The sequence below is a fragment of the Cyanistes caeruleus genome, chromosome Z, assembly GCF_971803275.1.
Source record: "Cyanistes caeruleus chromosome Z, bCyaCae1.hap1.1, whole genome shotgun sequence".
Taxonomy (NCBI): Eukaryota; Metazoa; Chordata; class Aves; order Passeriformes; family Paridae; genus Cyanistes; species Cyanistes caeruleus.
The window spans coordinates 64,098,327-64,121,902 of record NC_141732.1 but is presented as its reverse complement, the minus strand read 5'-3'; the positions used below and the strand labels follow the sequence as shown (position 1 = coordinate 64,121,902).

The 23,576-nt window shown below is 38.9% G+C and overlaps 1 protein-coding gene across 10 annotated transcripts in view; it reads right to left on the bottom strand.

The window, feature by feature from the left end:
• Nucleotides 1-20,426, bottom strand: part of SLC38A9 (solute carrier family 38 member 9) — a 45,440-nt gene extending 25,014 nt beyond the window's left edge. Inside the window, exons 1-9 of one of the 10 annotated variants that reach the window (XM_086866958.1) lie at nt 20,184-20,426; nt 18,427-18,591; nt 14,183-14,331; nt 6,174-6,306; nt 5,444-5,565; nt 5,236-5,299; nt 5,030-5,123; nt 3,845-4,015; nt 1,291-1,350 (exon numbers count right to left, since the gene is read on the bottom strand). In XM_086866958.1, the coding sequence (XP_086723084.1) occupies nt 1,291-1,350; nt 3,845-4,015; nt 5,030-5,123; nt 5,236-5,299; nt 5,444-5,565; nt 6,174-6,306; nt 14,183-14,286 (748 nt within the window). In that variant the 5' untranslated portion in view covers nt 14,287-14,331; nt 18,427-18,591; nt 20,184-20,426. Of the gene's footprint in view, nt 1-1,290; nt 1,351-3,844; nt 4,016-5,029; nt 5,124-5,235; nt 5,300-5,443; nt 5,566-6,173; nt 6,307-14,182; nt 14,332-18,426; nt 18,592-19,892; nt 20,075-20,183 lie in introns of those variants that run through there. The other 9 variants (XM_086866963.1, XM_086866960.1, XM_023944622.2 and 6 more) reach the window with 9 other exon arrangements.
• Nucleotides 20,427-23,576: the final 3,150 nt, after the last annotated feature.

The window sequence follows — 23,576 nt, the reverse complement described above, 5'->3', positions numbered from 1 at the left end:
CACAATACTCAATAGCCACTATCCTACACTATCTGCATTCCTGTTCTGTCAAAAAGGCAAAGGCATAAAAAGCATTCTGACAAATTTCTTGCTTAAAAGAGGATTGTTTCACAGAACTTGAAAAATGCTTTTTTCTTACTGATCTCCTGGGTAGCCCTGAATGTCCTGTCAAGAGTCACTTGAACATCTGGCAGCCCTTAATCTTGTGTAGCAACTGCTTTCAATCTTCTAGTTGGTGGACGGTAGTGTGGAATATTGTCCACTTTGCCTCCAGGTTATACCCCCTGCTGCAGAAGCATGGGAGAGAACAGCAGAAGCAGGAAAGAGCACAAATTGGTGCCTAGCTGGTGAAGACTGTTAGAGGAGCAGGATTCAACACTAGCTCAAACGCAAATCAACTGCTTTTTAGAATTATTTCTCAACTCCTTTGCCTGACTCCAACATCTGCTCTCCAGAAACACAGATGCAGCTAGTGTTACACACAGCTGCTCAGCTGGCAGTGGTATGTTCCCCATTTCTCATGTACTTGTGACAGAGAAAGCTTTTTGCTTCCTAAGAAAGCAGAATGGATTCAGTCACTATTATAGAGGCAGAAAAGATTTGGGGGTTGACAATGTCTGCCTTGCTTTGCTCCTGTCTTCATTCTACATTAATCTGCCTACTTAAGAACTTGGAACAGATCTATGTTCATACTTGACTGCAGTTTCTTCCTTTAGTTGTGCAAATGTCAGACTCTCCAAAAAGCACAAGCAGAGGCTCAAGTAGCCTGCCACTTGTTTCTTTTTTGTACTCAGCATCAAAAAAGCTGTTACATAATTTTATTTTTAAAAAAATAATCTTGCTGCAGAACTTGTGAGTAGTAAAGCTGCCCTAGTCAAGATTTTAAACAGTAAACAGAACTAAGGCGCCTCAAATTTAGGGTGTGAAAGTTAAAATTCCTTAAGGCAATTCCTCATTGTGCAACAACTGCTAAAAATTTAACAGTAAGGCTTTTAAGGAGGATGTATCTGGGCATACAGAAATTTGTAACTGGCTTTTTAATATTTATTCTCATTTCCACTTTTTTAACTTATTTTTTACTTCTGCAGTTATTCAGATCTCCAAGTGTGTTGTTATTTGTGGAAGTACAAATCCCAGCTAGAAAATCACAGTTTTTAAAGAAACACATAGTTAGTTACAACTTATGACATCTACTTTATAACTGGAATGTAGTTAAGCATTGGAACATGATGATTTGCCTTTAAACCCCCACCCCAAAACTGGAAACACAATACTATAAGTGCTTCTTACCTTTGTTACTGCCATTGGTGCCAGGAACAATGTCTGTTACATTAATGTCATGAACAAAGTCTGCAAAGAAGAAAATCTCACTATCAATGTCTCATACCTACTATTAGGCCTTCATTTTAGTTGACTTGACGAAAATTAAGTCAGAAAATATTTTGGAAAATTACATCAGAGGCACCAGCACAGCAGCTCACACTCCCCCCAGACCCAAGTGAAAATTTTCCAACTATTGTAGAAGAGTTTTAAAGTAGCTCTACACTATATTACTTTCTTCTCAGGAGCCCTGTCTTTGTATAAATTTCCTAAGACTTCCCACTCCAAGAACTGCTGCTCCACAAGCACACCTCCACTTCTCCCAGCTACTCAGCTGGTAGTGTTGGACAGTAGGCCAGTGAGGAGATGCATCCTAAATCCAGCCTCTTTTGGGACAGAACAAAGCAAACACACTCCTAGGCCAGACAGTATTATTTAGAAAAATCTTCCCTTACTCATTTTCTAATATTTTCTTTTTCAGAAGAGGCTTTTTTCCATGTTTCCATGGGCAAAAGGAAAATTTCTGGAAAAAGGATTAAGCCTCACTGTTGTACAGGCGTCTCTAGTAGTGTTTTATTTTCAGTACAGTCCTGTGCTACTTTACTGCTATATCACACCAGTTATTTCCAAGTTTCTGCAACCTCACCTTTATAAGGGTATTGGATAGAAATTTCATTATATTTCTGCATTATTTGTATATACAGACACAGAAAATTTCCATTAGCTTGAAACTGAGTAAGTGTGTCACTGGTTAAATTTTATTTCTGTTGCATGTGGGTGTGTTATGCACAGAAAATCGAATGGGGCAGTTTACTTCAGATTTTTTAAAAGCAATTAAAAGCAGCTTGTTTCTCATAAAGAAAGCAAAAAGTCTTGTGGGAAGAAAACTGTTTCTTCTTTCTTTATTTTGATTTATGGCACCCTGAATCACAAACAAGTTTCTCATACTTACTTCTGCTAGTTCAGAGTATACAACAATCAGAAGATTTAACTAAAATTGCTATTTTGTGTTCCTAATTAAAAACGTACCTAGTGAGAAGCCATCAAAATTAATAGCTCTTACAGAATTAAAGCACTTTCAAATTTGTTACAGATATTAACTTCTGTTTCTTCTGTATTTAAAAAGCAGTTTAGGACTAGCAATTGCATATGTGGATTTTGTTTTTCCCATAAAACAAAAACTGAACAAGACCATGCAACACCATGTTAAAGAAAAGGCATGATACTGCATTCAGCTAACAATTCCTGCATTCCTTGTGTACTACAGATTTCTAGACAACCCTCCTGCAGGAAATCAGTTTTTCCCCACCTAAATTTTATGAGCAGATGTTTTAAGAAGCCATCAGAATGTATTAGAATTAAACACGGTAGCCTGCTTAGAATACTTAGAAACAAATGGCTGGAAGATGCCATTGTGTCAAACCTACATCCTAGTACACACTTTATTACTTAGTAATTAAGTATGAACGTTAGGACATGAAGCCAGTGATTGTTATCTCAGACCAAACAATTTAAATAAGAACTCCAAACAAGTATAGGTAAGGGATAAAATAACATGTCCCATGGAAAAGCAGGACTCTTTTCCTAGAAAATAAGATCTTTTCACTTTTTTCATTTTGAATTTTGCTTATTAGAATTGGCATAATTTCATTTAGAATAATTTAAGATTAAAGTGTTAATCTTATCAAAAAAAAACCCCAAAGTATAAATTGAAATAGCTGTAATGACATATAAATTAGGTAAGCTATAAAATTCATCAGTCATTAACCAATATAGTAAAGTATGTCCTATAGGGATGGTAGGAATTCCAATTTATCACTGTTCAACAGGCTTAAGTATTTGTGCTGTTATTTGCCTCAGAGATAACCTTCAAAGCAGTATTTTAAGTCTCAGTCAAACTACTCAACGTTGTAAGTCAGATTTTCAAAGCTCTCAATTCCATCATCCATTCCCACAACTCTGCATTGATTACTCACACAAATGCTTGTGTCCCTGTGCATGTACCAGGGTATAAAAACCCAATGTGTTTTCTTTTGTAGCAATGCCACACTAAGAATCACTTTTACTGTGATACAGTTCATTGCTTCCTCATGGACACTTGCAAAACTGTACAGCAATACTTTAAGTGTGTCTGTTGAAAACTATAATGAAACCGTTTTTTTTTTTTTTTTCTTTATCCCAAATAATTTCAACAGTCTAGCCTGTTACATAGCTGTTCAAATAGATACACCTATGGAAACAAAAGGGGAAGCAAAAATAGAGTGGAAACAAGCAGCCATGTTTAGGTTGTTTAAAGTATACCAAGAAAACCACACTTTAAGAAACTGAAATTGAAAAAGTGGCTTTGAAAACACACAGGCCTTTGCCCATACCACCACGCATAGTTACTTATTCTCAATTGATTTTTTATGCAATGTATCAGGAAAATCAAGATGATATAAAATGGACAATCCTTTTTCAGTATAAGGCAGTCTTGATCTTTATAAAGGATTGCTGTAAAACTTAACCAAAAATGTATACTTACTGTATATAAATTTCCCTGTGTTGAACAGAAAGTTGGACATAAGTACCCAATAAACAACCATGGCTCCAACAAGTGATACCATAGAAAATAAGAGGCTTGACCACTGACCAAAGGATCCAAAGTAATACTTGCAAACATCTGGGAATTCCCAGTTTGAGGTATCGGTTAAAGCTGAAAAACACACAAAACCCAAAAATATATCTAAACAAAATGTTACATTAGAATTATTACATATAATATAATGTATAATAATGTTACATAGTAGAATTATTCATTACAAAATGTGGGGGTTTTTTTAGAATATTCTGACACATATTCACCACACTTTCAAGGACTAAGAAAATTGCCAGTAACTTTAAAAGATAGCACTCATTAAGTGTTTGACTGAAGAAGCCTAAAGTAGACACTTTTATTGTGGGATACTATTACTTTTGAGTACTTTCACAAGCACTGAAATAAGACAGGGTAAAAATGCCACCATGCATTTGCAGCTAAAGGCCTTTTGCAGGAATTATGGCAAAGTAGGCCAGACCATGAACCATTCCTCATGAATGAAATTCATTCCTCATGAAATGAGTTCAGTCACAAACTGCCAAAGTCTTAATGGCCTTTATTTGAGCAAGTGAGAGGTTAGTTTATGCACAAAAGCACCAACCAAAGAAGAGCCTCAAGATGAGTTTTGAACAATAAAAGTACATTCTAATTAGAGCTGCTGTCAGTGACTGCTTCAGCCACTGACTACACCTAGAGCGCCTTCAACAAAGAATACACACAAATATTAGAGTAATATGCGCATACAAAACAAGGGGTTACAGCTACAACCCACACTGTTCCACTGTGCAGGTTGATCAGACATGTAGAGAACTGGACAGTGCTTATGGAGAAAAGATGCCTGTAGCTCCCCAGGTCCCCAAGAACTTAGCAAGTGAACATCTGAAACCCTATTTGCTAAGAGTTTGTGTTTGGCTTGGCTACAATACTTCAGCTGCAAACAACTGAAGGAATATCTAATAAGGTAGCATACAGAACTCAGACACAGACTACAGACAGAGAGATATTCAAAGAACAGCTTTTATTACAGGTCAGGTCTAACATATAGTAAAGACACATACAAACAGAATCTAATACATATTGGTATTTCACATTTAAAGTATTTGCATGAGGAAGCTTTGTTTGATTTCTTACGTATCGCTTGCCGTGATTTCACAACTCTGTAACAGCAATAAAGAGTCAAAATGCCCATCAGTAAGATGAGAATAATTCCAGAAGTGAAGCCTGCCTGTTAAGAGGGAGAAACACAGTTCATTTTATTTATGAATATACTACAAAAAAAGAAGAGTAAGCCATGTTTCCAGAAACATTTTCCTATACATGCATTTTTCATAGTTTACCTGTTTTATTCCCCATGGGATACTTAATATGGATGTACCCATCATGGTATTCCATATCATAAATCTAGGAAGACAAAATTCAGTGAATATATTAAAAACCACTCTTACTTCATATTGTCTCCTTAGTTAACAACAGTTATGTTGTTAATATAGAACATGCAGTAATAATGCATTTTGTGGCTATTATATGGAAAGGTGCTTAACATACATTGTCACTAGACTGGAGTTTTTACCATAGCCATCTGTGCAACTGTCAACTTTAAAAGCAGTTCCTAATGGACTGTACACGTAGATTTCATCGGGAGCTGGGAGTACATGATCAGGTGCAATCTAACAAATGGACAAAAAACAAGACTTATTAGTAACATCAATATAACTAATTGCTCCAAAAACAGCAAGTCAACTATTTTAACTCACAAAACCCTCCCAGGAAATTACATCTAAAAAAAAAAAATAAATAAAAAAGCAAGAAAGGGTTCTACTATGCTAATTCTCTTCCTGGGAGGGAAAACCCAAAAACAGTTGAGAGAATTTTTAGCTAGATCGCTACAAAAATGCATTTTTCTTCTGCAAAATGTGTGTAAACACACTATGAACAGATCATGCTAACTCAACAGTTTAATTACCTCAGCTGACCATTGATTTAATCTTACAGGTGGGAGAGATCTGGGCAGCCAGATACAAAACTGATATATAAAATTATAAAATTGATGCTGTTTGCATATTTTATTTTAATGGAGAAGGCATTGCACAAGTAAATAACAACTTCTAATAAAACAAGCTGTTTTATCACACTCAGCTATTAGATATTTGATTCACAGCAAGCTGCAAAACAAGTCTCCCCCAACCTTTATTTCCGCTCCTTGTACAAATCCAGGCTGTGTAAAACCCAGCATGCCAGAGGCCACACAGCTAATGAGGCCCTGTCTTTGCCTTACCAATGCCCTGTCTGCAGGGGATGTGAGCCTGCTATAGTAATGAATCCGCTTATTCATTGCTGAAGCTTCATCAGTGACTCTTTGCACATCATCGTTCACACTGACTATGTTTGTGGGCTCCACGTGAAATGGTCTAAAGGAGAGGAAATAAAGGGAAAAAAAGGAAAGCCCTTAAGACAATGGAACACAGGATCTAATACATAACTCAGAGAGCAGCTCAGCCAATACTCTGGATGGTTTTGTCATTCAAGGCAAATGCAAAAATATCAATCAATGCCATTGAGAGAAGCTGCCATCTGTGAAAAAACTGTGAGTTTATATCCATATTAAAATGCCCCACAGCCCAGATTCTGTGGAGCAACTTAACATCAGAACTAATATCCAGCTGTTAGTTTTCAACAATGAATCACACACAGAAATACATGTTAATAAGCTTGGGCAAGCTTATTAGTCTTTATAACTGGTGTTGCCAGAACTAGTGATGAGGAACAGAGGTAGAAACAGAAAGCAGGAAAATGAAGAAGCAGAACGCAGAGAAAGAGGAATGAGTGGTGGCAGTGAGGACCACCTATGAAAAGATTAGGAACTACTAATCTAGCTGAAAACACTATATGGAAGTGTGTTTACCGGGGAAGGAACCAAGACCAAGGAAGTCCATGTGCTCCTACTATTTTTAAATCGAGGCAATGGGAAATGGACTGTGTCTCCCTCTCCTCCACTCCACCTGAGTTAGACTGTAGGCACAGTCACAGCTGCCAAAGGAGGAAGAGGGAACACCACACGCCCCTGATTTTCTCTGCATGCACAGGGGTACTGGGCAAGCACAGTGAAAGCTGCTGCTAAAGTTACGACACAATACAAATACAATACAAAACCTTCATGCAAGCAGCACTACCAGACAAAGTACAAAACATGATGTTGCTGAGATTTTTTTTCCTAACTCAAGTAAAATTTACTTCCATATAGGCATATTATGCTCTTCCTTAAAAACAACATTGACTCCTAGCACTGAGAAGCTAATTTCTCAAATGAGACAGAGGATGCTGGTGTCCTCTAAGCCTTAATACACCGGTGTTTGTTTTTCCTTTCAGCAGTGCTTTTAATTTTTAAAACTACCACAACAGCTTTCTCATCTTCCTCTTCCAGGCTGATGTTTAAATCACTCATAAACCCATAGAGGCAGAGATCACGAGTTTCCAACCACTAAGAACAGAAACAAGGTCAGCAATAAAGCCATGCCATTTATTCTGTAATATGACCAAAATTTATTTGAATTTACTACTCTTCAATACTGATTTCTGTTTCGGACTACAAAGGAACTTAGGCAACGCCTCCAACCCCAGCTCTCAATAACATCCATAAAAAGGCTCCCATTCCTTTTCTCAATGAATCATTTACACATCTATACTATGACACAACCTGTTATCTGTAAGGAAGATAAGGAATACTGTTCTGAAATTCTTTGCTCTATCTTTGGAAGAGAGAAAGATAGGTTCCTATTCCTGTGTGCTTAAGGGGAGACAGTAGGTGGGAATATCTATGAAAACAAGAAAACCTGACTCACAAAGGGGGAAAATAGAGAATATAAACTTGCATCTCCACAAATTCATTAATTCTTTTATCTTAAAATTAATTAACTCTTACATATTCCTTCATCATGGGGAAAAAAATGGCTTACATTTCCCAAGTTCTTTCCTACTTACTGAAATGAAAATGCCATTTTCAAATTTGTAAAACATTCTCAATTGACTCTTCTTCCTGTGATTATGACATGATGGGTGAAATATGTGTTTTATAATATGTGTGCACTTTTGTGGTGTTATTACAAACAATTAAGATATCTCAGTGTAACATAAATAAATTTTAAGCAATAGCTTTACTACTCAAAACACAAGCACATGGGGCTAACTAACTCCACATGTAGGTAATGTAAAAAAATACTCATGGACTGTCATGAGTCCAAAGGACTTCATTTGATTTTGCTTAAAATTTATAAGGTTGAGCAAATCATTGGACACAACTAAAAAATATTTAATTAGAAGACCTGCAAAATAAAGCCTGTAGTCATGAAAACAAGAAAAGTAACTTGTTTAAATGCTGCCCCACCTCCAGTCAGCTCTCTGTTGTTTCCTTTTTGGATTGCTGACATGCACTATATTTAGAAAACTTAAAAGTATGTGTTTTGCTAATTATACAGCAGCTGCATTATGTGAAGACCTTCCTCTCTTTCCTCATCTCCACTTAATATTACTAGTACATCCCCATAAACTTCCACTGCACCTGTGGAAAGATTACAGTGAGACAAATGCCACATTTTCCTTCAAAGTGAGTAGATCTGTGACAAAGATTTCTTTCAAAATGGTGTTCAACACCTGCTAGCATGGATGTCAAAGAAAATTCTTCCAAAGTGTAAGATAGTCAGAGACTACTTTTTAAAGCAATGCAGGTGAAAGCCAAGGATGATTTTTAAAATTAAAGTAACAGAAAACTGCATACAACATCCTATTTTGTAGAGAAAGCAGTGTTGTCAATGACCAAACAAATATAAAGAAAATAAATTTTGTGTAGCAAAAACCTATCTGTAGGTAAGAAATTGTTCAGAGACATTTCATTTTCTTCAGTATCATGAACAGAGTCTGGATTAAACAAGCAACTTATGATCTAGAAAAAAAAAAAAAAGAGCATGATCCAGAATCTAATCTATGGATGAGGAAAAGAAAAGAAAATTAAACAATCCCTAAGAATTTGTATATACCACCTATTGTTTCTGCTTCCTAACTAGAGGAGTGTGTATGTTTATTGTTGCCACTACTTGAGCTACTTACCCCTTGATCCCTGCTACTGTGCATTTGTTGAGAATGAAAATTATGTAAAGCAGAAGTTAATTTTATTTCTTCCAGAGTACCACTGCACCACTAGCCCAGCTGAGCAAGTGACTGCTAAAACATACTGACCACCCATCAATTTTATGTTATTTGCAGATCTCTTTGAAAACATCGGTCTGACTTGGAAGCTGTGTGAGCAGGCTGGGAGGCCTGCTACCTACCCTGATCTCCACTAGGAGAGGGCAGCATTCTGTTTAGGATCAAGGTCAAAGTACTGCTCCCAGCAATACCCAGATCAAAGACTGGTTGTACGCCATACTCAAATGGGAGATTGAGAAGCTCTCAGGGACTCAAAGAAATTCCTAAAAAACTGAGATTTTCAAAGCCCAAAGCAAGTAGGATATAATCTGGGATATATTTTGAAAAATTCTATTTAGGGATCTTATGTCTAGCAGGCAGTCACTCTGTACATGCAAACATTAGCAGCTACAACACATTCCTATTAAAAAATCTGATTTATACAGGCAATCATATCATATCTCTCACATGGCAAAATGATTATGAAAAACATGTTGGACAATGTGATCTGGGGGAAGGAGATTACCTGACTGTGATTATGATATGGAACAATGCTGACAATTTCTATGCACTGAGATAAACTATAACGTCCCTTGAATTTCATCCACACTGAATGACACAATTACTATTTCAGCAGCTAGCCTGAAAAACAATGCTCTTCTACCAGGGTAAACACACCAGTAAAAGAGAGCTGTTTTCCACAGGACCACGAGAATGGACAACTTGTAGGATGTCCACATCTTCCACACATTACACCCAGCAGGTGTATTTCAGAAACCATTCCCAGAAAACCTGCAGCTACAGTCATCTTTTCTTGCTCACACAAAGGGACAGTTAATAACAATTCTCTGGAGTTGGTCCAGGACAAGAAAGAAGAGTGCTTCTGTCCAAACTTCCTCACATTTTTAACTTCAGTAGTAATTTTGCAAGCAAAGAAAATGAAAAGACAGGCTCATGATTAACATTGTTCCCTTATGACACGCAAAGCTTAAGTGCTGGGTTTGGAGGGCTAGAGGGAACAGCTTACAAAGAACACTGGTCAAATATGTAAAATTTTGCCTAAGGGTGCTACATGCATCTTATGGATACTCTCAGCAATGTACTACATCTCATAGGGCAATGGAATAAGACTAATACATATCTCAAGAACTTTCAGACTAAGTAATACTGCTTTCAAGTACCTTTGCTGAAGTATTTTTAAACATCAAACAACCGGTTCTTGAGATCTGATCAAAAACGTGGTAAGTTTTGAGCTATTACAGTATAACAGAGTTTTTTTGTACCATTATGTCTTTTAGCTTTTTATAACAGTATTCATGACTTTAGGCAAGCTTTTCATTTTTAGACAAATATGAAAAAAATTTTCTTTACAGGATGCTTTACAATTTCTTTCCTCCAAACAGACCACGAGGAGCCACTTTAGCTTACTGCACAGATTTATTTGATACCCCACATCAGTAATTTACTTTTTAGGGATCCAACAGGATCATTACAGAGAAATAAAACTAGGGAACTCCTACAGCTTTATTGTCTTACTGAGTTACCAAATTATTATAGGAATGCTGTAAATGGCACAAGACAAACTAAGGAGTAAAACTGATTCACTGTATTGGAAATTAACGAGAAGAAGTAATAAGAACAGGTGGCTATTTCATAATTGGCAATCACCTATCTGGACAGGAACACCAGGCACTGGAACAGGCTCTCCAGGGAACTGGCCATGGTACCAAACCTGGCAGAGTTCAAAAAATATTCGGACAACAGTCTCAGGTACATGATCTGATCATAGTGGTTGTCCTGTGAAAGGTCAGGAGTTGGACATGAAGAACCTTGAGAGCCTCTTCCAACTCAGGATCCTCTATGATTTCAGATATCAAAGAATTGCACAAGTGACTTGTTTTTTCCTTTCTAAGCTGTCTGAATTTACTGAAGCATTAAACAGTGTGCTTACAGTTATTTTGTAAGGTATTTCTTCTCTTGGAAATACACTTTACCTAATTTTTTCTGCACTGATATCACCACTATAGTAATTACAGCATGATCATGTAAGTTTCTTAAAATGTTGGATGCAGAACTAAAATAACCTTTTGAAGCATAATGTCATTGCTTGCACATTTTAACAAATTTGGAATCACAAGCTCTACCACACTGCACTTCAATTACTATTCCTTTTCCCTGTCAAACACAAAACCTATTTTACTTGTCACTTACCAAGAAATATGAAGGTTCTTAATTAAGGTCACAATTCTTTCCAATTAAAAAGAAGCAAGACTAGGAATTTACAAAAATTTGGTAACAGAGAAAAACAAACAGAGAAAGCAATGGTGTAAAATGATCACATTGTATGGAGTAGTAAAAACATAATGAATGCAAAAAGGGTAGATTTGCACAGGTTGCTGACCATTGCCTATCTTCTCCTAAGTTAAAAGAACTTCGAAAATAAAGGGAATCAACCACTTTTGCATGAAAAAGGCTTCTCTGACTGCCATCTACAGACACTGTTTAATTTATAGCTGTTTAATTTCAATTACTAATGCCTCCTACATTCTGGGAACCTGCGGGACTTCAAAAAGAATAGGAAAAAAAAGCAGGAGGCATTGTCAAGCTTTTTCATATGCAAAAGAATCAACACAAAACATCAATTGCTTCTTTGAAGGTTCAAGTATTCCTGACCACAACTGCAGTACCTGTTGACAGTGAACAGATTTAAAGAGCAGTTTGAAGAAAATAAGACCCGTCTTCTTTTCCATACAATAATCACCAGTAAGCCACTGCAGCAATGATATTCTAGTTCTTAAAGGGAGCTACAAAATGGGAAATACACACTGAATACAGTGAAGAGAGAAGCACAATAACATCCTCTTTAAAAGGATTAAAAGTGGCTTTATATTCCCCCAAATTAGCAAAACAATACTAGACAAAGTAATTTACAACTCTAAAAAACAATTAGCTTATTGTTCTTATGTAAACACTGAAAAGCATTCCTTTCAAAAATCCCAAATCCTCCAAGCTGTTAAGAAAACCAAATAACTATGCAAATGCCTCAAATCTCAGACAAGCTAAACAAAAGTACAGAACAGCACTAAGACAGACAAACAGTAATTACTACAAATCACACACAACACTTGAAGAGCTATCTCAAGCAAAGCCAGGTTATCACGCACTCACTTGGGGTCCAGTTCCTGAATACCGAGTTAAAAACCAGGAACAAAGTAAAAGCAAAAACACGCTGCATTGTACCACTGCATTTTCACTTTTTGATACTTTTATGCATAATAATCCTCCTTCTCAGGAGCCACTATTCCCGAAAAGCTTAATGAAGAAGCCCTTCAAACTGTCCACTTGTCTGACCATGACTGACCCAGACCCCAATGGCCTCTTCTTCCTTATTTCTTCTTTTGAAGTGTGGGGGCTGCCTGTTCTAGTACAGAAGTGGAGTTCAAACTTTTGTGACCCCTCTATTATTTCCAGGCCTTTCTGATATCCCAGGCCTCATGCACTTAATCCTTGTGCCTTTGTGTACCTGGAAGGTAAAAAGGCTAGGTCGTGGAAAATGGAAGAATGAACTCAAGAGAGGAGCAATAAGGGCATTTAGGCAGATCTGCAGAACTGGAGGCTGTGAATGTGGGCACACAATCCAAGTACACACTTCTGCTTTTAGGAAAGGAACCAAATGCCAAAGGCTATGACCTTTCATGAAGTTGAGTCTCCAGACTTGGGAAATCATGGGGAAAAAACCCAACCACACAGTACAGAAACAATACCTAACCTCAGTAAATACGTGAGTCTTAGCATTTAGGTGTTTCAAAAAGCCTCTCTTACTGCTACTGCATTACCGCAACACCTGAAACTCACTGCTTCTCAAACAGAACACATACTTCCTCCAAAACAAGTTGCTCCCGAAAGTCATACAGATTAGAAGTTTTGTTATGACAGGAAGGGATCAGACACTCCAAAAGAGAAAGATTGTATTTACATTCATTCACAGTTACCTTTTCCACCTGAAAGTACCATTTCCTAGCCTTTGCAAACACAATTCTGTATGCTTCTACACTGGTGCTCCCTTTGTTCCCCTTATTGACTCAGATGCTTATCCTCCTTCCTTTACTTGAGAGAAGAGCATGTAAGTAGGCTCTCATAGCTTTCCAAAGCTGACAGCATCAAAGCACTATCCTCAAGAACCTTTTTTTTTTTTGCTGAAGCAACCTCTGACAACCGGATTTTGTTTGCAACAGTGCCATCTTCAGTTCCTTCAGAAAACTGCTTTACTGAAATACGATGATGTGAAGAGAAAAAAATGACCCATAAATCGGTCCAAGAGGTGCTATGGTGCTATTCCTTCATCTAAAAATGCAAAGCTGATGCCCTCAGCTAGTATTAGAAGGGCAAGTCCCACCCTGATCTCAGTTTTGGTTCAACGACCAGCCCACAAAAATCTTAACTGCAGTAGAGAAGTCTCCCATTGCAAACCCCTTTGTGGAGATGTTAAACTCTTAGGCAAACATGTAAAATAACGACTTAGCTAAAGTCATTATTTTTGATGGCAGAGTAGCAAGGCTGGACTGTTAATTTTTCACATTTTCTCACTCTCAGAAAGCACTACATAGTTTTCTTAAAAGGCAGTAAAGGTCACTCAGCTCACTTAGTACTAGCAAACGTATTTTCCCAGCATCACCTGCAGAATGCATACAGCACCATCCACACATACTGACAGCCATTTATCTACAACATCAGACAAACTTTCTTGCACAGTCTCAACATTTCAGTTAGTTGTTCTAAATAAAAAAAAAAAATCACACTGCTATAAACACACATGATGTTCCATGTTTGAATAGCACTTTAAAAGCCTCATGGTGAGCTCTTAATGGAGAACTCTCTTCTCTGAATTAATGTCAATAGAAAAATCTTATAAACAAAACACGGTAAGAACATCTGTTCACCTGGTGCTTGGAAATAAAATACTATCATATAATGACAAAGTAGGAACTTGTTTCTATAGAGATCCTGGCTTCCACATTTTAATCTGTCTTTGTAGGATTCTGATGTCAAAAGTAAAGATTAAATAACTCTTTGCCTCACAGTAATTCTGTTCATCATTTCTCATACCTTTTGCACTTATAGTCTTCTGGATTAAACTGTATATTCATGATTCCATAACTGCTTTCATCACTTCCCACAGGAACCAAGATAGGTTTGGTATCCTCTTCCATATTTGCTGATTATGTCTCCTTTTAGATTCTGTCAGTTAGTCTAGCCTGGAAAAAGGAAAAAAATAAATGAGTCCACTGCATTTAAGCAAAACCACGTCTCTGCCATAAATTTAACAGTGGTGGAGTCCCACAGTTTCAGATGTTCCTGGGGTGAAAATCACCAGTAAATAACTTCAGTGTGCCACTTGAGAACTCTCATTCCATAATGCAAACATCATGAGGCATGCATGGTGGGGAGAGTATTTTTTTTGAAACACACTATTCACCCTTAATCTCTTTTAGCACCAGAACAAGGCAGTAAGATTTAAATAAAAATTTCTACAAGAGCTGTATTTCTAATGTGTGGATGCTACTTCTGAGAACAATCTATCAGTTACAAGAGCCTACTGTTTCACTGAATTATACTTCAAACTTTGCAGCAAACACATACACAGCGTATTCCAGTTCCAGTATATTTCCCATAATAAGGATTAGATTATTGCAGTCTGCTGTGTCCAGGTCTTTTGAATATAAGGTAATAAATGGTTTAATAATGCATTAATAATAACTATTACATACATTTAGACCATTTCTGGCGGAAGATTTGGGAGCAGATTGCTTTTAAACTAATGGATTTCTACTCAGATTGAATTACAGGCCTCTCATGGGACTTTCCATGGTCTTGTGTGCAGCTGAACAAACATAATGGCTTAACAGCTCTTATCCCTGCTATCTCCTGAAGAATTCCTCAGGCAGGACTCCTTCAAACAAAAATGTCAGAAGCCAGGACACTTTCAAACAACAGTGGTAGAAATATCTGCTCTTTAAACATTTCAGAATGCTTTAAATGTTAGACAGGCTGATGGAAAGAGAGATGACAACCACAGTTGGCACAAGACAAAGAAGGGTAGTGCTAGATGTTTGAAGCCTGGTATGGCAACGGAAGAAGATAAGATAGAAAGAATAAGCTGTGTATCAGCCTTCTGCATCCTCACAGAAATACACCATAAAGGCCCAATCTCAGAAATCATACCAAACCAAGTTAAGCACTGACATGGTTCTATCCCCTCCTAGATGCATACTGTCAGTCCTCTTCCATTAGTTTATCCTGCTAATACTTCTGGCAAAAAACCGAAACAAAACCAAAGAATCTGAAGGAAAGGATTAAAAATTGAAGTTATTGGGTTTTCAACCATGTCTACCCTCCCAGGTTGAAAAAACCTTTTGAAGGAGGCATGGGAAAGCACTGATGGACAATGTGGCAGGAACTGCAGAAGCACTAAGACTGGCTCAACCTGCCAAGGAAGTGCTTTTTAGAAGACAGACACAGGTATTGGCTCTCTGCTCTCAGGGGGAGGGGATCACTAAAGGACACAGTTTATGAAAAATGTACTGAAAGTTTTTACTTCCTTTCATGTCACACGTTGTTCCACTCCAAACTCTGTTTACAGATCCCCTTTTGCACATTTCTTTTCTACTGTGTTCTCTTATTTTTCTACAGCTCCAGACCTTCTCCTTTCTCCCTACTGATGCCCTTCCAGTTAAAATTTACAGTGGTGCACATCAGCTTCCTGCAACAGCTAAATGCTTCTGAAACAAAACCATGGGCCCCAGAGATTTCACGCACTGCTACAGACATCCACCTCATCCTCTGCCATTCCCATTAAAATATGCCATTACCTTCTTTTACTCTCTTCTATTCTTTCTCAGCTGAATATCCTATATTCATTTCAGGAACAGACACAGCTAGGCGTCAAACATGTGTTCTGCATTTGCATGTCTCTTAAGAATTTAAATCACACTTCAGATCTAGCCATAAAAATGAAGATTTTAATTCCTAATGCCTGAACTGAAAATTGAAATAAATTCAAATCCCAAACAGTCCACAGTTTTAGCCAGAAATTTTCCATAGTATCACAATATAGATATCCCTTCCTTCCACAGGCCACAGCTTGTGAGACAGATTAAGCGGACATCAAATGCACATCCCTGCCTGTTAACACTTGTGCTTTACGAGTCAACTTGATAAATACTGACAACAGTGATCACCAGTTTGATTGTTTCTGCACTACTGCTATAGTATTTTATAGTACTCCATGAAGAAAAGTCATCTTCCCAAAATATATCACACACTAAGTTTGGCTTGACAGCGTGATTTGAAGTTTGTGGAGCTGATGCTCACTGACTATTTAGGGTCACTTAGAAGCCGGATCTGCAAAGACAGGTTATTCCTTAAGTACTTATTGTTGAGACAATTCAGTTTATAACTAGCAAGCTTACGACCAACAAACTGGCTACTCTACAAATAAATGCAGCTATGACACATGTAAAGGCTGAAGCTGGAGCCAGTACAGATTAAAGGACAACTGTATGCAGAAAAGCAAAATGAAGAAGAATTAACCAAGTTAATCTCTCTTTTATCTACCATCTATGCCTTTTGACTGGATTGCATTCACAATAAACATTTTTAATACATAGAGTGGAATGAGTTATGCTATGTGAACTTATTGCCTATTTCCATTACAACACTCTCTTCCCAACTCTAACCTTCATAGTGTATTCGTTAGCTACAGATTCTTCTAATACTGAGTATCTAGTCTACGTTCATCTGACTCAGAAGGTTTCTTTCAAAAACCTGTGATGGGACACAGAATATTTATAATCAGGAATGGGATGCCAAATACAAAGAATTCACATCGTAAACCAAAGTTGTTTGACAAACTTCATTCTGCTTGTACATTTAATGATACACCATGGTTACAGCTTCCATGAGACTACTCTTGCATACAGACAACTACTGTGTTTTTTTGGGAATGAAAGTACGGCTGTTTAGAAATGAATAAGGCTGTTGCACAGATAACTACTCATTTGTTATCAAACTGAGTTTTCCTGCAAGTGGAAAAGAGTTCCTTTTAGCTGGAGCTAGAGATACAAATTCATGGTACTATGTCTTTAGCAGAGTTAAAAGCAGTGCTGTACATTGTGAGTCCTTCCTCCACCCGTTTGTCACGGCACAGGTGTCTTCTTCCTAGGGAGCAGGACTGGGGAAGAGATCTAAAATAGATCTAGGAAACAGCAGAAGTCTGAAGGGGCAGATAATTGTTTCGGTGCTGGTTTGGGTTGTACAGCCAGTAGTTTCACTGTTCAGTTGAAATGACACTGCTATGGTCTGCAGAAGAAAGCGAGCAACACTAGAGCCACAGCCTGAGGGACCACCTACCTCTCAGACTAAGTTGCCTCTTTTCTTCCCCTGATGCTAAAAGTCTGCTTCATGCAACACCAGAAAATACAAAAGAGCATCTGTGCTGTGCACCAGTGAATGATGTTAAATATTTTGAAAAGCAATCAAAAGCTTTCAAAATTTGTGGATTCTTTCCCTGTGTTTTAATCCGTATCCTTAGAATAAGGACAATGCCAGTTGTTGCCTTGGACTCGTGGACATGCTGAGAAATTAACTTTTACACAAAACTGAAGTGATTTGTTGTAAGCACTGCAAAAGACATCCAAGAGGAAAAGTAATGATTTGTTGAGCAGCAGTTAAGCACAATTTAACACCGTAACTTTGCTGCTCTAACAAAACATTCCTTGTGTCTCAAGCCAGACAGTGAGAACTGTCTGGTTTGATAAAAAAACAGAAAATATTTGTAATTTATATCATAATTTATAGGTACGAAGATGACTAAGATTATCTAAGTAATTTTCATTTTCATTGAACTTTACTAAGCTCCAACCTTTAAAAAATTCAATTTTCAACCTCTGTCCTTTCAAAAATGTTTGTCTGTTTATCCTTGCACAGATACTAGGATTGCTTTGTAGTTTATTTGGTAGTGAATAGAAATTTTCTCAACATATTGCACCCAATATTCCCCTCTAAAAGTCCTTTTGGTCTGTCTGGATCTTCTGTCATTTGCCTGTCACCATTCTATTGTTCTTTTTCCCCTTGCAGGGTCCTACTTTCTGCCCTCCTCTACTACAAGCATCATATCTCTCTTAACTTCTACTAATACAGCTGTGATGAAACTGTGATGACCTGCTGCCCTATTTGTAACTCTCCCACAAACAACTGAAGCACTACATCAGAAGGGCAGCAAAAGGAAACAAGTGGATCAGAATTTAATAATCCAAGTTTTCTGTTGCTGGTCATAAACTGTGAAGCAATACCTAAGTCTGTGCAAGTTATTTTTACCCAGTCTCATTCTGGGCTACACTCCACACGACTTTCAGATGGTCATCTTAACAGGACTGGAACTTCATTAATCTTCACTGGCTCAGGCCTATGAGCTCCTGCTTTCACTGTCTTCAGGTTGTCTCACCTGGTTTCAAGGTCTAAAAAATATGAAGGAGTAAAGACAAGGTAGATTTAGATACCTCATTGTAGCCTGTGATCTAATAATGTTGGCACTGGATAGCAAAACCCTGTTAGTTGACTTCCACTGTGAATTTAACAATGGCAGTTTATGGCTGAGTTATACATGTGTGACGAAGCTTTAAGAGCCACACATTGACAGATCATTCAGAGTTACAGCCGAGGCCATGGAAAAGAGCTAGCAAACAGGTTTAACCAACTGCAAGAACAAAACTGTGTTCTGTGAGTCAATCATCCCAACCATCCCGTAAGCATGGTATTTATCAGAGAACCTCCCATAGTGGGCAGGAGGAGAAAGGCTGAGAGGATCACTACCAGTGCAGCCTCCACCATGCCATCATGGTGCTGTACAAACAGCAGCTGGAGCACTGACAGCTATTTATACTTCATTTCTTATTTAAAGTCACTACTTCTAAAAACCACCTCACGCTCATGGTTTAAATACCAGAATCTGCTAATCGAAGTATTTAGTTCAAACAAGGAACTTTTTGGTTTGTTTGGTTTGGTTTTTTTGGTTTTTTTTTTTGTTTTTTTGTTTTTAAAAGTGCCACTTGGAGTAATCCAGTCTTCTCTTAAATTCTGGGCAGGATGAACACAGTTCAAGGCATAACACTCAAGTAAGCTGCAGAGTGTGCACATATGAGGAATAAGTACAGTCTACACTGAAAGATGAGAACTTCAACACAGGATAGCGAAGTTCCTCAGTTCTGGAGTGAATCCTCCATCAGAAGGATGCTACACTGGTCATGAAAGCAGCAGCATTCATTAAGAGGTCCTTCAAACAGGGACAGCATGCCACCTCTTGGGGCACCTTATAGACACCTTAGCTTGTCCATACTCTCCTACAAGTGTATTAGTTAAAAGCAAATAAAACTGTATAAGCAACATAAGTTAGCAACTTTTTGAGGAAAACAAGACTTTCTAATATACAAGCTGAACCTCTGCTGAGCTTTCATGTAGCTCTGACTGAATGAACAGGTACACGGTCAACGTCAAATGATAAATCTAAATAAAATTAAAAAGAAATTGCATGTTCAACTAGATTTGTCTTCAACTGATAAAACTTGTATAGTTTATATATTTGTGGGCACTGTAGATAAACACTTACAGAAACGAAACACTATCACCTTAGGCTAACTTACAGTTTAAACACGATTTTTGTTTTTAACTTAAGGGGTCCTCCCCTCAGCCCCGTGAAAACAGATGTAAACATTTCTCTGCTTCACGGACCGCCCGAAAGGGTTCCACGCTGTTCCCGCACCTCTGCCCCCGCTCTGACGATCTGCCCGTGCCCCCACGAACACGGCGTGGCCGGTCCGTACCCTGCTGGTCCTGACCTCCTGGTCAGTGCCTCGGCGCCTCCCCGGCCCCTCCGCCCCGCAGGTCGCGCCCCCGAGCTGGGCGGGCGGCGGAGGGCACGGAGTGGGACACGGCGGCGCCGCCTCCCCGCGCTCCGGAGGGGCCGAGCACCCCGAGACCCCCGCGGCCGCTCCCGCCGAGCAGCTCCCCGCGGGCGCTGCCGCCGCCGCCCCGCCTGACGCGCCTCCTCTACCTGCGGCTCGGCCCCGCCGGCGCCGCGCTCCCGCCGCGGCCACAGGAAGCACGGCGGCGGCTCCAGGCGTGCCGGGCCGCGTAGTTCCTGGGGCAACTGCGCCGAGGAAGCCGCCAGGGTGTTGCGGAGCGTAGAACTACGATTCCCAGGAAGCGGCGGGGCGGTGTACCCTGGCTGCCAGGCGAGGGCCTTGTGCCTCGAAGAGAAGATTTGCACTTGCTGGTGGTGGCTGATGAGATGCCGCTAGTTAAAAAAAAAAAAAGAAAAAAGAGGAAAAAAATTAAATAAAAGAGGATCACTTATTTTCTTGCATGTTTTTGCGGTCAGTATGGTGACAAAATGCATACATGGCCCGTGCCAAAACAAAGAGTGCTGTTCTTCACGTGACTGGCTGGGCAGTGATGTGTCGCGGGCCTCCTGAGGCGCTCGGCGAGGTATGAAACGCTGAGCAGGGCACACCAAGCATACTAAACATCAGGGACAATCTGCCAGGCAATACGTTTTAGAAATGCACTATTTTTAATCCTGAGGGTGGGGGGGATGGGGGGTTGGTGTTTTGGTTTGGTTGTTTCTGAGTTTGTTTTACTTGACAGTACTTTTGTACTACTTAAATCAAACTGAGATAATCCTTTTCATAGCTGAAACTATGAAATTCATGGTGAATCTAGGGGTATTTATAGCTCATGCGTGGAAAAACTGCAAAGAAGACAGAAGAGAGAGGTTCCCCATGTGACAATATTACAAAGCAGGCTTCACACAAATCACCCTCTGTACGTTGTGTTCAAGTAAAGCCCAAAACAGAATGTGCGGCTAGCAGCAGAACTGCAGGACTGTTCTCCAAGAAAAATGCTGTGTAATTCAATTTCAGACTGCTGACGGAAATGAGGCAGCGAGACTTAACACTTCTCAACATCCTGAAATGCAGCTGCACTCAAGCTCCTTGTGTATGTCTTGCTTCTGTACCCAGGAAATTCACCATCATCTTTCACCTTTGAGTCACTCTTAGAATCCAAGTGTACATGGTAGGTATTGACCATTAGAAGACTTTAGTCCATGAGTCAAGAAGTCTGTCCAGCTGCTGTACAGTCCTGTACGCAGGAACTTGCAATGCTAGGGATGGTGCTATGAAAGTAAATTAAACTGAAACCCACAAAAGTAGATGTGTGTGAAGAACTGGTTTTTTCACCTTAGAAGCTTCTAGTCTCACTCTTGCAGGCCTGTCTTCTGTGTCCCATGCTGTGAATGATTTGCATAAATTACTACTATAGCAGGATTTGTATTTCATTGCATTCTTGGTCACCCACTACAGTTCTTGAGTTATGCCTAGGAAAAATGTTTTATTGTAAGAACTATAAACCTAGCAGAAATAGATTCCTCCTGCTTCCTCACAAAATGTGCTGCCACAGCTGACTTCACAAAAGGCTGTTCAGTCTCTACCCTGCAGTGTTTGTGTTCTGGCTTTCTGTTCTGATGACACATTACCTCCTGGGCAAAGAGTGTCTCTTCCTACATGCTTGGACAGTGTCTAGAAAAATGGGAACCTAAACTAATTTTGCAACTCTTCGTCTGTAAAACAAAGGGAATATTCAATCCAGCTCTAATAAATTTCCATCTCATGCTATTTTGAATCTTCTTTTTACTGCCTCAAGGCCTACTTTACTCTGTAGTTGCAGTTATAATTGCAATAGGCACAAATTCATAAAATTCAGGCATTATAGAACATTGTAGTAGATGAATTAATAACCTTCCCCATTGATACAAACAGAGTATGGTCACATAGCTAATAAACTTGGAGGGGTGTTGCATTTTGTTAGAGAAAACTCCAGGTTTCTTTCTGACAGATACTGTTAATCAGGATAGCATTTGAGATATAGAAACTATATTATGCTCAGAATCTTGTTTGTTGGCAAAGAGAAAGCATACCTCTTATTTAACTATGGCAGTAATTTGTTAAAAGAGTAACCAAAATTCTATGTGTCAGATCGCTATTAGTCCAGCAGTGTTGCACAAAAAGAAAGAATAATGGGTTTTATGCACATATTTGTTTCCTTCCCCTGTTCTTGGTGGTATGCTCACCCTTCTACACCCTTCTACAGCTGCTCTGGATTGTGAGGTTGCTGGTTTCAGTCTTGGGCAGTGGTGAGAGGAAAGGACATTACAGCAGATTGTCAGTATCTGGAGCCCATCTCTGAGAGGAATATGATGTTTATATTGCTGGTTTCTTCTTCCTTTCTTTAAGGGGTTGCACTCACACTTGGGGGTAAATTCTTATAAGCTTTTGTAAAATACTTTTGTATGATTTTCTGGTTAGTCACAACTCCATATTATGTTTGAGTGTACTACATAAGATGCACACATACATATGTTGGATAATACTTTGTTCTGGTTTTGCTCTAGGTGACTCTGCTTGAATGGGGCTGGTTGGCTAAAATTACCTCAAGGGTAGTGTGTAAACATCGTGTGCAATTTGTACACTGCCACTATGGTTTACATTGAATTGTTAGCAGCCTTAGGGGGGAAAATTATGTAGCTCTCCAAAGAATCCTCTGAGTTGAAGAAACTAGTTACCATTACCATGTAATTTTTCGCTCTTTTTCTTTACGGCCATCTAAAACAGAGCTCCAGTGCAATGCTAACAGAAGCCATTTTGCCATTAGGCAAAAAGTAAAATACTTAGTGCAGTGGGTGAAATTTAGCCTCTGTGCTAGTTTCAGATGCTGCTTTGGGAACTTGTGAACAGCATTAACACACTTCCCACAGAGATGCTCCCACTGCAGATTCTTCATCCTTGGACACTATGTGTCTGACTGAGTACTTATTAAAAGCTGGTAACTCCCAGCACTATGCACATTGTACACACACACATATAAAATCCAGTGGTGCAGATTTAACCTCACGGTGAGACAGAGAAGCTAGTTGTGTCTCTTACCCACTTTGCACTCTAACCTGACTTTCCTCTCAATGCTCCTGGAAAACGAGCAGCTGCAAATGGTAGGACTTAACAGATGATGGCTAATGAGGAAATAACAAAAGCATTAGTTCAAAGACCACTTTCCAAAATTTCCCAACTGCAGGAATTAGCCTTGATCCTTAAAGCTCCTGCTGGACAATTCACTGCAGAAATACAGCTCTGGTGTCACCTCTCTGCAACATAAGGCATTAAAGTAATCGAACAGACCCACATTTTTTCAAATTGTTTTTCTCATGAGGAAAATCTGTTGAACATGGTGAAGGAGGTTTTAATGAGTTTTACTGTGTTTATGAGATGACATAGGACATTCCTTAAGGTTTTTATGAATAAGCATTGCTGTTATTTCACAGCATGAGAAGAGGTACAGAGAAGACAGACACTGCACTGGTAGCTTGGAAACCCAAGCTGGAGTGCCAGACTAC